Raw genomic sequence first — 15,235 nt, forward strand, 5'->3', positions numbered from 1 at the left:
ACACACACACACTTCTGTTCCTACACGTCTGCCAGTAGTTCATAATTTAATTTCTCTGAATGATGAGATCTCTCTTTGTCTCTCCATCACATTCAACCTCAGGCCAGTTTCGCAACGAGGCCAAAATCTGCTCACACACATACGGAGAAGAGAAGACGTGAAGCTTTCTAAGCGTGTGAAATATTCAGGAGAGCAAGAGGAGGGGAAAAACACAGAGTTTTGTTTTTGTCTTTAAAAAGGAAAGACAGACAGAGAGCGAGTGGGGGCTGCAGCGGAACATAAACCACAGAAGTTCTCCTTTGACTCGGCCCATTTAGGCCCATTTAGAGACAACGCACTTGGAAGAGAGCGAGACTGAATGGAGGAAAAAAGAGATGGGTGTGAAGAGAGGAAGCACATGATGGGTCCTAGTTATTGTTATTACAAGACGGAATGACAGACAGGGAGACGGATGAAGACAAAAAGGCAAAGTGTGAGGGAGAAGGAGTGATATGAGACGATAAGAGTCCTGACTTGTCTGCGCATACTTGATCTGATCAGTGATTTAGATAGTGTCTGTTTCATCCGGCTTCACCCAGTGTTCCTGGCATCCTCTGTGTGTGTGTGTGTGTGTGTGTGTGTGTGTGTGATAGTGTGTGTGTTCTCTCCTGACACTCGCTCAGAGGTCAGAGTTCTTAAGAGCAGCCATCCAATTACGGGGGGCATGGTGTTGCCGTAGAGATGAGAGAAAACTGTAATTGGATAAAGACAGGTTGGAACCTGTCATTAGACTCTAGCGTGGATGAACACACACACATATGAACGAGAGCGTGCGTACAAACACACACATACACACAAAAGTCGGGTAAAAACCTGTGATTACAAACCTGCTGCTCTATCAACAGCCTGCAGCTACAGAGCGACAACAGCACACTTTCTCTGTCTCTTTGTGTCTCTCCAAACTTTCTATACTAACAAATCTTAGATTTTTGTATTTCCTTTGATGCTGACAACGATCTTTTTTTTTATGTGTTTTTAATTTTTTTAATTTTAATTGAATGTTTTAACAGTAACCCCATCTCTAAAGCTCTAAATAAACGTAAAGCTTCAAATCCTCTTAAAGTAACAGGGACTGTTGTGTTGTCGCCCTGTTTCTGGCCGGGTTTTCCTCACATTATGTAAACATAGTACGTTTTAATGAGTCCAGGTCGCTGTCGTCACTTCAAACACACTCAGCCTTCGGTGAAATAATGTGAGAGGCTCTAAACTTGTGAGCAACATCTCTGGGAAGAATCAGCGGCCATCGCCCCAGCTTCCTCTCTTGGTTTCCTCTGCATCATTACCATTGGTGAGGGTCTTGCATAAGCCTCTCCAAACCAGTGTGTTGAGCTCAGGGGGGAGAGAGACGGGCATAGGGGCACGGTGGGGAGGGGGCGTGGGCAAGGAAGGGTGTGAGAGGGAAAAAAGGCTTGAGAGAAAGGTGCTGGAAAGAGAGAGGGAAGATTATAGAGGAGCGGGGAGAGAGGGAGAGAGACAAGGAGGGGAGAAAATGGGGGTGCCAAAAAAAGACCAAGCGAGCAGGAGAGGCAGAGAGGGAGGGCCGTGAGGTTTTCTTTTGTGGTGCTTGGAGAGTGACAGGGGTGCCAATAGAGCGGCCAGTGATGACAGTCCCACTGGAGAATGCCGGCTATGCCAGTGGAGTGGCACTAATGGAGCCAGAGAGGGGATGCAGTTGCCTGCCCCGGAGGGGGGATATTGTGCAACTGGACAAGGCAGCTTGACACGGAGCCAAGATGGAAGATTAGAGGGGAGGGAGAGAGGCACCCAGGGCAGAGAAAGACAGCCATGTTAGGTCTGCTGACTGATTGACACAAACTCAACCCTTCTCTCTGTTTTTCATCCGACTGCCGAGTTTCTACTTTTGTTCTAGTTTCTTAAAGAGGATACTTGGTAGCCAGGAGGAGTTTTCCCTGTGGATTAGCATTAATAACCCTTTAAAATACAGTGGTGGCTTCAATGATGTTACAATGTTATTATTTCCACTGGAATCTCAAATAAAGTTTTTACGGATTCGAACAAAGTTTGGCTGCAGAGAAGTTTGACACTTTGGCAAATATGCTTTAAATCTGTTTTGCAGAGGAGGTTTATTTCTTCGCCGGGCACAGAAGTTCCTGCTTTTAGAAAATAAATAGTCTGTTTAAAAGTGTTTTTCATTCCAGTAGTTCATTTGGAGTGTCGTTTTAAATTTGTGGAGCCAGACAAGCTGAGCTAACTGGCTGTTGAGAAGAACCATATCCAGATGCAGGAATGGTATCGATCTTTTTGTCATGATGAAAAATCTAATAATTGTGTATCTAAATTGAAGGCGTGCAAGGAGTTAATAACATGCCTCCTCACTATCACACCAACAAGTGTAAAGCCACAACTACTCCCTCCTCCTCCTCCTGTACATGGATGCACACAGCAAGCAGGGGTCAATATTGCTGAGTAGCTGTTATAGGGGTGAGTAGAGGTGCCTCGCATGATGAATCGTCCTGATTATTCCATAATCTCTCTCATAATTCACCGGCCGGCCAGACTCATCCATCAATATGTGGCCTGGATCCATACCTGCACATACTCATGGGAGACAGGACGTCATGGAGGGAGAAGGAGGGCGAGTGGGAGTGGAAATAAGTGAGAGGATCCACACCCCGCAGATTCTCAGGAGACTAACAACCGCGTTCACTTCGTATTATTATGTTAAGCACCGAGGTTAAAGGGAATGACAAGGGGAGAGGATGTAGACATAGAACAAAAGTGTGAGGGAAGTGGATGAGGATGATGTAGGTGCTTTGTTGGTGGGGGGGCATTACCGCACACGTTGACCCTTAATCACACACAAGCCACGGCCAGGAAATGCTTTGATGCTCCAGAGGACCTCACACGCACACACACTGATTCACACACTCTGCCAACGTAACTGCCTGCTTCCAGGTAAGCTCTTCCTGGCGCTGGTTAGGTATGTAACCCCCCACTCCCAATATTCTACACTCAGGTTACTCTCGTACGCACACGCGCGCGCACACACACACACACACACACACACACACACACACACACACACCTGGGCACTTGTATCTGACAGACAGGCTGGCTCCATGCTTCAGGCTACCTGCCATCTACAGTACTGACATACCTTTCTGACTCTTCTGACTCTCCCCTCCAGCTCCACTACTTTCTTTACTTTCTCCGTCCCTTGAATTCTTCCACGACTTCACCTCTTTCTCTTTTTTTTTCTCCTCGCAGCCGGCTCACAATGGATTTAACACTTCTGTCCTCACCTTGGTAAATTCCCCCCTTCTCTTTTTTCCGCACCATTTAAGAGAGCAAACAGGTCTCTAATCTTTCTCTTAAACACCCTTCATTCATCCTGTCTGCATCCAGCCCCTCCTCCCTCTGTCTCTTTTTTCCAGCTGTAACTCTCGCTGCTTCAGTAATCTGATGAGAGGAGCAGTGGCGTCACCGTCGCCCTGCCCATCACCCTGGATATCTCATCGGTCGACGCTGATGCCCTCTGACCTTTCACCTCCCGTGAGCTGTGAACCCTGACACTCTGAACATCACGGGGCGACAGGTGATTAATTAGGCTGCATTCAGGAAACGACAACATAATAATGGAGAATGTGTATGAAGATTAAGTGAAAAGATCAAGTGAAAAGTAACAGAATCATCTATCCTGCTCCTACGTTTAGGAGTGATTATAGTGAGATCACAGTTTATCAGACATATCTTTAAAACAGAACATTTAGGTATATATACATTTTTGTTGATTTTAAAATAATAATTCAAAGGGGACTGATATTTATTTGTGTGCAATTGGTGTTGATCCAAAAATCTGCATCATGTGAAATTAAATGTGATTTCCCTAGGAGACTGTTGGGCCTTGGAGGTATGCACTCTCCTGAGTGCCCATATAGTTTGTATAATACTAATCTAATTAAAAAAAACTGCACTTGTTTATTGATTAAAACACACACACACACACACACACAAACACACACACACATACACACACCCTTCCTGGACTCAGCTGAGGAACAAGATGGCTCTAGTCGGGCTAAAAGTCAGGCAGGGCGTTTTTATTGCTTCACGTCTTTACATTCTGCCTTTATAACATAATCTTTTGTACTGGTGCCTCCTCAGTAATGCCAGCTAGCTCTCCCCGAATCGCTGGAGAATGAATTACAGCATTGTGCTGGGATGTGAATGGCCAAATCACTTCTTAGGAATGAGTGGCCTTGAGCAATTCAGATAGGCAGTCGCGTGATTCATATGATGGCAAGCGAGTGACTCACTGACACTCGACAAGTCCACACTGTTGGTTTATACCCAAGGTGATTCATAATATGTACGCAGATGACATGGCAATTATCTGCAAACACACAAACTAGAAAGACAAATAAAAAGCACTATTTTACCATTTGGCTCGACGCGATCTGAGGCCTCCAGCATTCCGAATTAAAAAATATCTGCAGACAATATGTCTTTGTATCTGTTGAAGAGCTGTTTTGTTGTTTGTGTGTGTCTGTTTGTGTGTGTGTTTGTGTGTGTGTGTGTGTGTGTGTGTATGTGTGTGTGTTTGTTTGTGTGCAAGGGAGTTTTTATATCTGTTAAAGTGCATTCAGAGAAACAGGAGGGGGCAGGAAATATTGCTGAATGGTAAAGCGATTTGTTTGTGCCAGTGTGCGTCTGTGTTTGTTAGATGAAGAGTAAGAAAGAGGAGAGAGAGGAAAAGAGAGCAAGAAGGGAAGAGAGAGAGAGAGAGAGAGGGGAGAGAGAGAGAGAGAGAGAGAGAGAGAGAGAGGGGGGGAGAGAGAGAGAGAGTCCCGTCCACAGAGGCCTCGGGCTGTGAGACTTTAACTTAATTTCCTTGGACAGACATAATGGCAGATATTTGCATATCCTATGTAAACAAAGTCAGTGGCCAAATATCTTCTCATCCAAAACCCAGCAGCTAACTTTGCTACCAGATGATACTGATCTTAGAGGCAGCAGACCCAAACGTAAATAACACTCTTCAGCAGGAATAACCAGGAGCAGGGCTTAGGTTTTTCTTTTCCTAAGTACGGTCTGGATGTGAGTGATAGGGATCAGTTTCATGATAACTGAAACATTCCCACTGGGAGCCGACTGACAGACGTCTACATTGTGGCCTCTGGTCCATCTCACAAGGAGCACAGGAGAGTCACCTGCCAAACATTCTATATAGACAAAGAGTTTATGTTTTCATCTGCGTTTGTCTGTTTGTTAGCAAGACTACACAAAAACTACCGGACAGATTAACACAAAACTTAGTGGAAGGATGCAGCTCAATTTTGGTCGTTTTGAGATCAGGGGGCCGAGCCTGTCACTTTCTTTAACAGGTAGGGCATTTTATTTTTTGACATTTTCTCTGAGTCGACCATTACAATGATTCTCTATCCTGTTATGGCACTTACTCCCAAACCTATTTCAATCTTTGGAAACGTGTCACAAATATTTTTTCTCTCTTAAAACTTCTGGGAAATAATGGGGGAGGGAAAAATATGAAAAAAAACTGCACATCCAGTAAAGGTTGCTGGGCACTGGATCAACAAAATAGTTTGTTCACCTAAAAGCTCCATATTGACTGTTTCAAGCAAAAGCTTTTACTATTTCCTCTTTCAAAATGAAACCCTAACCCTAACCCTCGTGATCAAGTTGTTTAATCTTACAATATGATAAAATCCTCTTCTGATAAGAATCAGTTTCCTAAGCCACATCCCATGAGTAGAAGTTTAATTTGTCGTGATAGAGGATTCCCCTCTTTCTTCTACAGAGCACGTCCAGCTCAGATCTCTTGACTGAAACATTCTTCACCTCTGACCTCTGCGAACCCGGAGGTCACCGTCACTGTGGCAACTAAAAAACGCCAAACGCTCTCTGTCTTAATTAAAAAACATTATTTACTCAGAGAAATTTTCATTTTCACTACCTCTGACCTCTCTCTTCCTTTTCCTTTCTCCTCCTCCTCCTCCCCTCTGTGTTAGTTAACTGTGGACACGCTGGGAAAGCCCACGTCTCCTGAAAGACGCCTGCGTTCTTGGGACTATTGTGTCCAGCCTGTCGTCTCAGCCGAGGTGGTATATGAGTGTGTGTGTTTGCGAGAGAGAGAGTGTGTGTGTGTGTGTGTGTGTGTGTGAAGCGAGGCTAAGCTCTCACAGAAGACAAAGCCACAACCTTCGAGGCTGCTAAGCAACAATGCCGCCTGGTAAAGCCTCGTCAGGGCACCGTTTAGCAGAGGATTAGGGACAATTACACACACATAAACACACACACCCAAACCGAAGCCTCATCAACTCCTTAATTCAAACCCCATACCACTTTGACTCCACTTTAATGTGTGTCTGTGTGTGTGTGTGTGTGTGTGTGTGTGTGTGTGTGTGTGTGTGTGTGTGTGTGTGACCTGAGGTTCAGTCATTTCCCCCCTCTAAATCAACTTGTCCATTTTGACTCCCCGTCAATGGAAGGATGATGAATGACACACACAGAGGAAAATGCCAAAATCAAAAAAAAATTATCAAATTTGTATGTACAACAAAACTAAAACTAAATAAATAATGATGCCCATTAAGCATCTGACTCATACATCCAGTCCAGAGACGACAGCTTCTTTCAGACATGCACTGTCCGCAGATATGTCCAGTGGGACTGTATGTGAGAACGCAAATGTGTTGATGATGTTTCTAATGTGTGACGGACGAAAAGGTGAAAAAATTAAGAGAATACAAAAATGTCAGGATGATGAAAATGACTAAAAACACAAAGTCCCTGTCGCACCGACCTGGCTTCATACTCAACCAACCAGACTTTTCAGCTGGGGAAGCAGTGACCCATTCTCTTATCCTCCCATAGACCCATCCCTTCATCAACCACTCTTTCATCTCTCCCTCTTTCATCTCGCTGCTGATTTTTGTCCAGCAAACGGGAGAGAGAGAAAGACAGTGAGAGAGAGATCGAGGGAAAGAGATTGAAAAGTAGAGGTGAGGGAAGAAGGTAAGACAGTGCTGTTTTCAGTCTCGCACCTTTTTTATAACAGGGCTACGCCGTACTGCCTAAGAATGAAAGCTGCTGAAAAATAAACAATATACAATATAATATAAATACACAGAAAGTGATGATGGAAATAAATGTACAGTCGAGAATACAAAAATGTCCTAACGTTGAATAAAAGTGAATAAAGTAAATGTGTATTTAAGATAAAGATGCAGGATCCCTCTCCATGCAGGTAGATAGAAATATGCCTGATTTAACAAAACATTTCCAATTTGATCTTAAAACCAAGGTGATTAATAACTTCCAGTCTTTGTTGCTCCTTGTTGATTCAAATCATGTACAATCGTTTAATTTTGTGAAATCTTTATATATATTTATTTTATACTTTTTATTCATCATATGTCATGATCACCTATGGCTACAGAAAAAAAAATGGCCTCCTCCTCGTCCTCAGACTGACGTGTCCCTGAGCCCTAAACTCATCCCTCGCATTGGGAACATGTGCAGGTGGCGTCCCTGGAGCGTAGCGCCCACACGGAAACCACAGATTGCTGGGCACATGCAGGGACGTCCACACATACACCCTCTAATGATGAGATGTACATCATGCAGACCCACCTGGACCCTCTCATACTCTGGGATGTGGGTGCCTGTGTGCCAGTGTATGTTCTGATCCCAGGGTCCAAACTTGTGATCTGCTTGGCAGGGGGAGCTCTCGGTTCTTGCCCAGCGCAGTGAGGTTTTACTGGCCCAGCTTGTTTTACAGAGTCTTTCTAATGAACTGTCTCTGTTTGATCCATTGTTCAAAGTGTCTCTGCTCTCCGCTGCTCTCGTTCTCTCTCTTTCCTCCGTCCCTCGTCTCTTTCTCAGAGCAAACAGCCACAGCTGTGGCCCTCAGTATTACCAGGGGAAACAGGAGGCCTGTGTGTGTCTGTGTGTGTGTTTACGTCAAAGGCAGACACACAGAGAGAGAGTTTTTGGGGATATGCCCACCACATGGTGTCTCCAGATGTGTGTCTTTGTAACCTAATAGACTTTGGGCCCTGGAGCATAGGGGGAGGCTAAGCGTGTGTGTGTGTGTGTGTGTGTGTGTGTGCGTTTGAAATGGAAAGGAGGATGAGGACACAGAGGTTTCATAGGGTCTGACACTTCCTATCCTCTCCCTTTTGTGTTTTTATATAGTGTACGTTTTACCTAAATAATAAAACCATCTCTGTCTGCTGGGACTTCAGTGGTTGTATGCAACCAAATTAAATGAGCAAATATGTTTTGTATGCATTGCAGGTAATGTATAGTAATTCTGTATATTTTTACCAATATATGGGAAAGATTCCAAATGACATTGGATGTATCTAAAAGCTTTCAAATGACCTTGAGCTTTCATCTTGGCAATATTGAGACAATTCGATGTTAGAGATGAGCAACCTCAAGGAGGCCTCGTGTTTCTCAATCACTCTTTACATCAAGGTGCATCCAGCATCACTCCCTTGTTTACTCGTTCACTTCCCCCTGTGTAACGGACACTAAATAATTCACTCTCCACTGAGCAGTAAATCCCGAATCCAGACAGTTATGAGTCATCATCATATTGCATCATAGTCGACAGGTGTAGAGTCAGAGGAGGGTGAGGGGGGATTGTTTGAAGGATCCAGAATTAACAGCACATGTCTCTGGTGTAAACGTTTCTCGTAAAAGGAAAAATCCTGAAGGTAAATATTATTCAGGCATAAACTATGTTCCCTTGAGAATGTACGGCATCTCTCCCCCTCCCCCCCACCCCCCATCGAAGCCCAGTTTAATCCCTCAAAACACAAAACCACCATGATGAGCAAAGGGTTAAACACTTAGATTCAAAGACTCACACACATACTACACACATTTTCCAAGCACCAAAAACAGTGAAAACATAATTTTCATAATAGCAGGTTAGGCAAGTGTTCATTTATAGCACCACTGTCGCAAAAAAGAAAAACCTAAACTCGGTCCGATTCGCACACATACCTTCTGACCTCAATAGAAAACTCAACAGGATTCTCAAGGGTTTCTTGTCGTGTTTTCTAAAGATACAAATACTCTGTAAGGTATGGGGGGGGGGGGGGGGGGGGTTGAAGTTGAAATAGGATTTAATATTGACCAAGCCGCCTTAAATAACATTGGCTTGGCCTCCCCTCCTGGTTGTCATTTCATTCTGAATGACTTCCATACGTTTCCAAATTCTGCTCGTAGCTTTGTGGCTGCAGCAGAACCGACTTGGCGATTTTCCTCTTAAATGTAATTTAGTAATTTCCTGTTGATTTTCAGGGTTTCGTTTCATATTTCACTAAAGTATTGTTTTTAGCAGATCTGAAGAGCTGACATACTCTTACACACATATACTGTGCATAAAATCCAAATGAACACATATAAGTGCTAATACACAATACACAAATGGGCAAACACACGCGCACACACACAGGGCCGCTGGTCCGCGACAGCTGAGCAGAGTGCAGTTGTATTTTTACTTCGGCCCACACGGTGAGCAAAATGCCAACTCTTGGCCTTGAGAAACTCTCTCTCTCTCTCTCTCTCTCTCTCTCCCGCTCTCTTTCTTTCTCACACACACACACACACACACACACACTCTCGCTCTCAGAAACACTTACGCACATGCAGACGCACACCCTCAGACACGACAGGTCAAGCCCAGCCAACCGCCGGAGCAGCCCGCAGAACATAAACAACTTTCACACACTCTGTGAAGCATCTGAGCATTTCAATATTGTTTTAGATAAATATATTCAGCCACACGTATAAATATATATGGAACCATAATTATTCCCCGAGACCACAAATGACCATGACGGGAAGTTGGTTCCCACAGTTTCAGCAGCGTCGCAGCCCAGCCCTGCAGTGCTGGAAATCCACAGCTCGGTTTACAGCACAGGCGAGCAGCAGACGGAGAGTGACGGGCTGGAAGGTGCTTGACAACAATCAGCAGGTGCTCACTGGTTTGAATGAGAACTGGGACATTTAGGCTCAGACACAAAAAGGATGTTCTGCATGTGATAGAAACAGAGTCTAAGTTCAGGAGAGAAACCTGTTTTCTATACGTTTCCCTGCTTGGTCTGTCGTGTTCGTGGCTTTCTCCTCTCCATCCTCTCAAGCTCTCACATAAACACACACTCACACACACATGCGGACACACTCCCAGTGGGCAGCAGCTGTTCGAGTGCTAATCTCCATTAGCTACTGAACTGGCTTCCACGGAGAGGGCCATGTGAAGTCTCTTCTCTAACACCTTCACCTGAGTGAAACACCACAGCCGCAACACTGACACAAACATACGTTTGTAAAATATTTCCGCTTGTCGTTAAAGTCATGGTCAATACGCTGTGCACACAAACACACCACTGCATATACCATCAATTCATCTGATGGAGCTCAAGCCCTCATTGCAGTGCTTCTGTTAGGCCGATCACATCAGAAATGTGTGTGTGTATATATATATATATATATATACAGCATGTGTGTGTAATCACAGAAAAGAGAAAAGAGGACTTACAGTCTGTAGAGCTTCGTCGTTCCCAGGAAAAGCAGCTCAGGAAAGATGGCCAGATTATTCCGATTCAGGCGCCTGCAAAAACACGGCAGAAATTAGAAAACAGACTCTACCTCACTTCCAGACGGTATGGGCAGAGCGGTTAGATGTGTGTGTGTAATTATCTTTTTGGAGTCAGATTTGTATTTCCTGATGAGCATATCATATTATACTACGCTGTTTTCATTGTAATACAACTCGGTTTATTTCGAGGAAGCTTGAAAAAACCAGGAGATGGATGGAGAAACTTTTCAGACAAAACACACACACACACACACACACACACACACACACACACACACACATGTTCATGGAAGGATTCTCAAAAACAGACTCCGGGTTACCCCTGATTTAAGGGGTACAACACGGCTGCCAGACAAACAGTGAGTTAGAGAAGGAGGAAGGGAAGGTGGGGGGAAAGGAGGAAAGAGAAGGGGTTCGGATGAAGGGTGGGAGTGTGGGGGGGGGGACCTTTTTTTTTTTTTACCACAAAGGCGGAGGAGAGGAGACGATGTGGGAAAAACAAACAGGCAGTCTGGCCGGGCTACCGAATGTGTGAAAAGGACCCCACTGAGTAAACAAGGCCCTCACAGCAGAAGAACTCACAACAACCCGTCATCTCACACACACACACACACACACAGACACACACACGGAGACAAACAGAGGAGTTGAGAGAACTCGGGTGAGTTTAATAATCTGGGTGCGATCATTTAACCCTGGTTGAGTGGAGTGAAGAGGTTTGTGTGTTTGTGTGTGTGTGGTGATGCCTTGCTGTGAGTCAGAGGAGAGATTGACACAATGAGGGACAGGCTGCTGAAACAGTTTAACCCCGACACACACACACACACACACACACGCATGCACACACACAAACACACACACACACAGTCATGTCAGCATGACTGCAGAGGGCATTGCATTGACTTACATTGATTTTCAGGAGACTTACTCAAACCCTAACTATACTTGCTTAACCCTAACCTAAATCTAACCCCAACTTAACCTAAACCTAACCTTAAAACATGTCTTCACCTTAAAATCAAATGGTTTATGTTATTGGGACTTGCAGGAAGAAATGTCCCTAGAATGTGATGTCTACTCCACAAGATATGTATATGGACCACATACACACACAAACACACACACACACACACACACAGCCTTGTCCCCAAGACTTCGGAGGACATTATTTTGACCTACATTTAGAGTCGTACTATTTGTTTGATTATAACCCTGACAATTGGTACTAGTTTTTATTTTTATTTTTACATCCCCCAAATTTGAATATCTCAATTGACCATATTTTGCTTTATAAAGATTAATTTCAAGTTGTTTAGAATGCATTTCGGGGAGTGCTCCTGTACAACTCATCCAGAGTGCTGCATTTTAAACCTGATCTGACCTAAACTCAACTTTACCCTAACACTACCCTAACCTCAAAATATGTCCTCACATTAAAACTTTAATTATTTATATTATGAGGACAAGTTTGCATAATGTGACAGTTTAAACAAATTTAGGTCCCAAAAGGTGAGTAATACTTGAACCCTTTACAAAAGCGCAGCCACACACACACACAGACCCACACACACACGCATTGATAGTCACAACAGAATTGCTGTGCTGGCTGCGACAGGAGATGAATGATGAAAGGGAGAACGAAGGGGGAAAAAGTGGAGGGGTGACTTTAAAGTGCTAAAAAAAACCTGCAAAGCCTTGATACTTTCTGAATGATTTACACATAAATGCCAGAAATACAACACATTCTGCTCAAACAGCATAACTCCATTCAAAACCCTGATATCCTCCCTTTAAATCTCTCAATGACTTTCCACTCTTCACCCTGATTTTCCATGTCTTTCGGAAAAAGACTCTCCTTAAATAACGTCTACACCTCCTTGTCCACCTTCCATCCACAAGTGCACAAATATATGAATGTGCTCGAGCCCCATCACAAACACACACACACATTCACACTCCACAGTTACATCAGAGGCCACTTAAATATTTAACGTCCCGCAGAACTGAAGTTTCTGAATTATTCACCTCTCTTCCGTTAGCGGCGGCTCAGGCGGCTAAGAGCCCCACGTGGTCCCGCAGAGAGGGGCCCACTCCCACTGCAGGGCCTGCCCAGCCATGAGCACCCGTTAGTGGGCTAGACCTCCGCTGGGAGGGTGCATGGACTGTTGCTAGAGGTGGGGAGGAGGAAATGGGGATGGAGGGGGGGTATGATCTCATCCTCTCAAAATAGATGCGATGCTGTCAGACTAGGAGAGTGAGATAATGAAGTAAAGATCCAGACCAGACTACTTCCTCTGCTTTTAAAAGCAATTTATGAATTTGATAAATGTAGCAGTAGTGTGGTTATCACATTAACCATCATATCATGCTGCTTTTAGATCCTTAATCATAGTCAACACAGGAGAGATGGTTTATCAGGCCTACAAACTGCACAGTGCATTCCTTTGACTATGTTCATGATCAAAAAGTTCATTAAGTATTGTAATTTTTTATTTATTTTGTGTCATTCATCATGTGCAAATATCATCAATATTATCTACCTGCAAATAATCCAGTTCATAACAAGTCCCTGACTCAACCTGTTGGCTACGATGACAGCTTTAACAAGGAATAAGATTTATCATTAATAAATCTATTACTCAAGAAATGTATAATCTAACTATTGTGTTTTATGTGTATAGGGACGGGAAATTATCTGTTGCAAGTGTAGATCGTATTTCTGTAATTTTGTATATAGTATTTTTCGATTCTTTGCTATCCTTAGTATTTTTCGTATTAATATGTAGCTCCCCTTTCACTGCTGCTCTTTTGGGCTGCTGTGTGTAATTAGCATTTCCTCTACAGAGGATCAATAAAGGTACATATTATCTTATCATACTGTGATGCATTGTATTGGATTATTGATATGCAACTCTCTTTGTATTGTATTTGTCTCTTTAAAAAAACTTTTTAAATCAAATAAAATATATTGCCTAAGGTGACGTCCCAAGTGTTTTGTCCAATATTCTCAAAACCAATAATATGGAATTTACAGAGATTTGACCACCTTTGTTTTTATGTGTACATTTTCATTTAGTTTGCTCATGCACACATGTACATGCACGTGGCTGATGATATACACAATCCAGTAAATGGTTTCACACCACTCCAGTTATCAAAAGGTGTTGGTGGTAAAGCAGCAAAAGATGCAGCAATGTGCATTGGATCTCAAGTACACATCGTTTTGCTTTTGTTTACAGGAAATTAACTTCCAACAGCTCAACAGCCATAAGGAAAAAAATTTAAAACACAACTGAGATGACAGTGGTGCCGTCAGAGGGAAATTCTGCTTCTGACTGAAGATTCAATATTCAATATTTCTTTGTAGATTTACTGAAAACAACTATAATATATATGAAAGTACACGTAAAAGTCATTGACTGCTTCTTACTCTAAGAACCTGCAGTTGTCTGTTGTGGTGTGTTTCTGGACTTGATGGAATGCATCTTTTATATCATTGCTTATGTGTGTATTTGTATAAGTGTGTGTGCATATGCAAATATTGTAAACAGCCTCGGAGTACTCCCACAGTCTCATTAGTCAGAGTCTCATGGCTGGAAGTGAAGGAAAACTGAAGAGCCAGTGGTCTGAGGTGTGAGTGTCAGTCCAACAAGCGAATGTCACACTGCAGCGTGGTGATAATCCCTGCAGTCATAAACAGATGCTAAGGGGCAGCACACCACACAGTACACACACAGTACACACACAAACACATTCCAACAAACACGTTCAGTGTGCCAGATCTTCGTAGCCACTTCCACACGTGCACAGCCACACAAATTAAAGTCACACACACAGCCCTCACACCCACGAGCCTCGTAGATGTGCAGTTCTACAGGCCTGCAGGCTCCGGCTGGAACGGAAACAACAAACCACCTCAAAAGAACAATAACTCCCCAGATGACACTGCTGCCACAATCCACATTTTTGCACAAACAATCTGTCACACACTAGGGATGGGCATAATTAATGGACGATCGATTCATTGATCATTAAGAAATTATTTTTTCATCGAGACATTCACTAATTACACATTTGACCACGGGGGGCAGTGTTTGAAAAAAACGCCACAGGCCTACTCAGTTACCTGCGGCTGGCTGTCCATTTCCAAAGTAAACATTAAGAGGTCATGGCGAAATGTAGAGTGGGACCATTTTGAGTAAAAAAATGACTTGGTTCACTGCCAATACTGCGAAGCTATCCCAGGTTGAGGTTGTATGTGAGTTACTGGTTATTTTTATGAAGCTTTCTCGACTCTGTGCCTTGTTTGATAGTTTTGAGTTACATCTGGCAAAACCTGTCATACCTAAGTTTTATAGAGATGAGGGTCAGTTGTGTTTTCTAGCACCGGCTTCCAGCTGTCGGCTCCGCTGGGTTAAGATTACGGCAGCGTATATTTTGTTCATCTTGTAAAAAAGATCTCAATGAGGAAACACGCTTAGTTATTTCACTTCATTTTAATATAGCCTATAAATAGTGAATTTTTGAATTTGAAAATATGAATGATTAATCGAAAATTCGTCATTAATTCTCCCGACAATCGATGAAGACTATTTAATC

The 15,235-nt window shown here is 43.4% G+C and overlaps 1 protein-coding gene across 2 annotated transcripts in view; it reads right to left on the reverse strand.

The window, feature by feature from the left end:
• The window catches only part of slit2 (slit homolog 2 (Drosophila)), an 84,982-nt gene that overhangs the window by 62,070 nt on the left and 7,677 nt on the right, over positions 1 to 15,235 (reverse strand). For both annotated transcript variants that reach the window (XM_062388707.1, XM_062388706.1), the window contains exon 4: positions 10,577 to 10,648. In XM_062388707.1, the coding sequence (XP_062244691.1) occupies positions 10,577 to 10,648 (72 nt within the window). The remainder of the gene's footprint in view (positions 1 to 10,576; positions 10,649 to 15,235) is intronic.

This window comes from Platichthys flesus, chromosome 5, assembly GCF_949316205.1.
Source record: "Platichthys flesus chromosome 5, fPlaFle2.1, whole genome shotgun sequence".
In the NCBI taxonomy this organism is placed as follows: Eukaryota; Metazoa; Chordata; class Actinopteri; order Pleuronectiformes; family Pleuronectidae; genus Platichthys; species Platichthys flesus.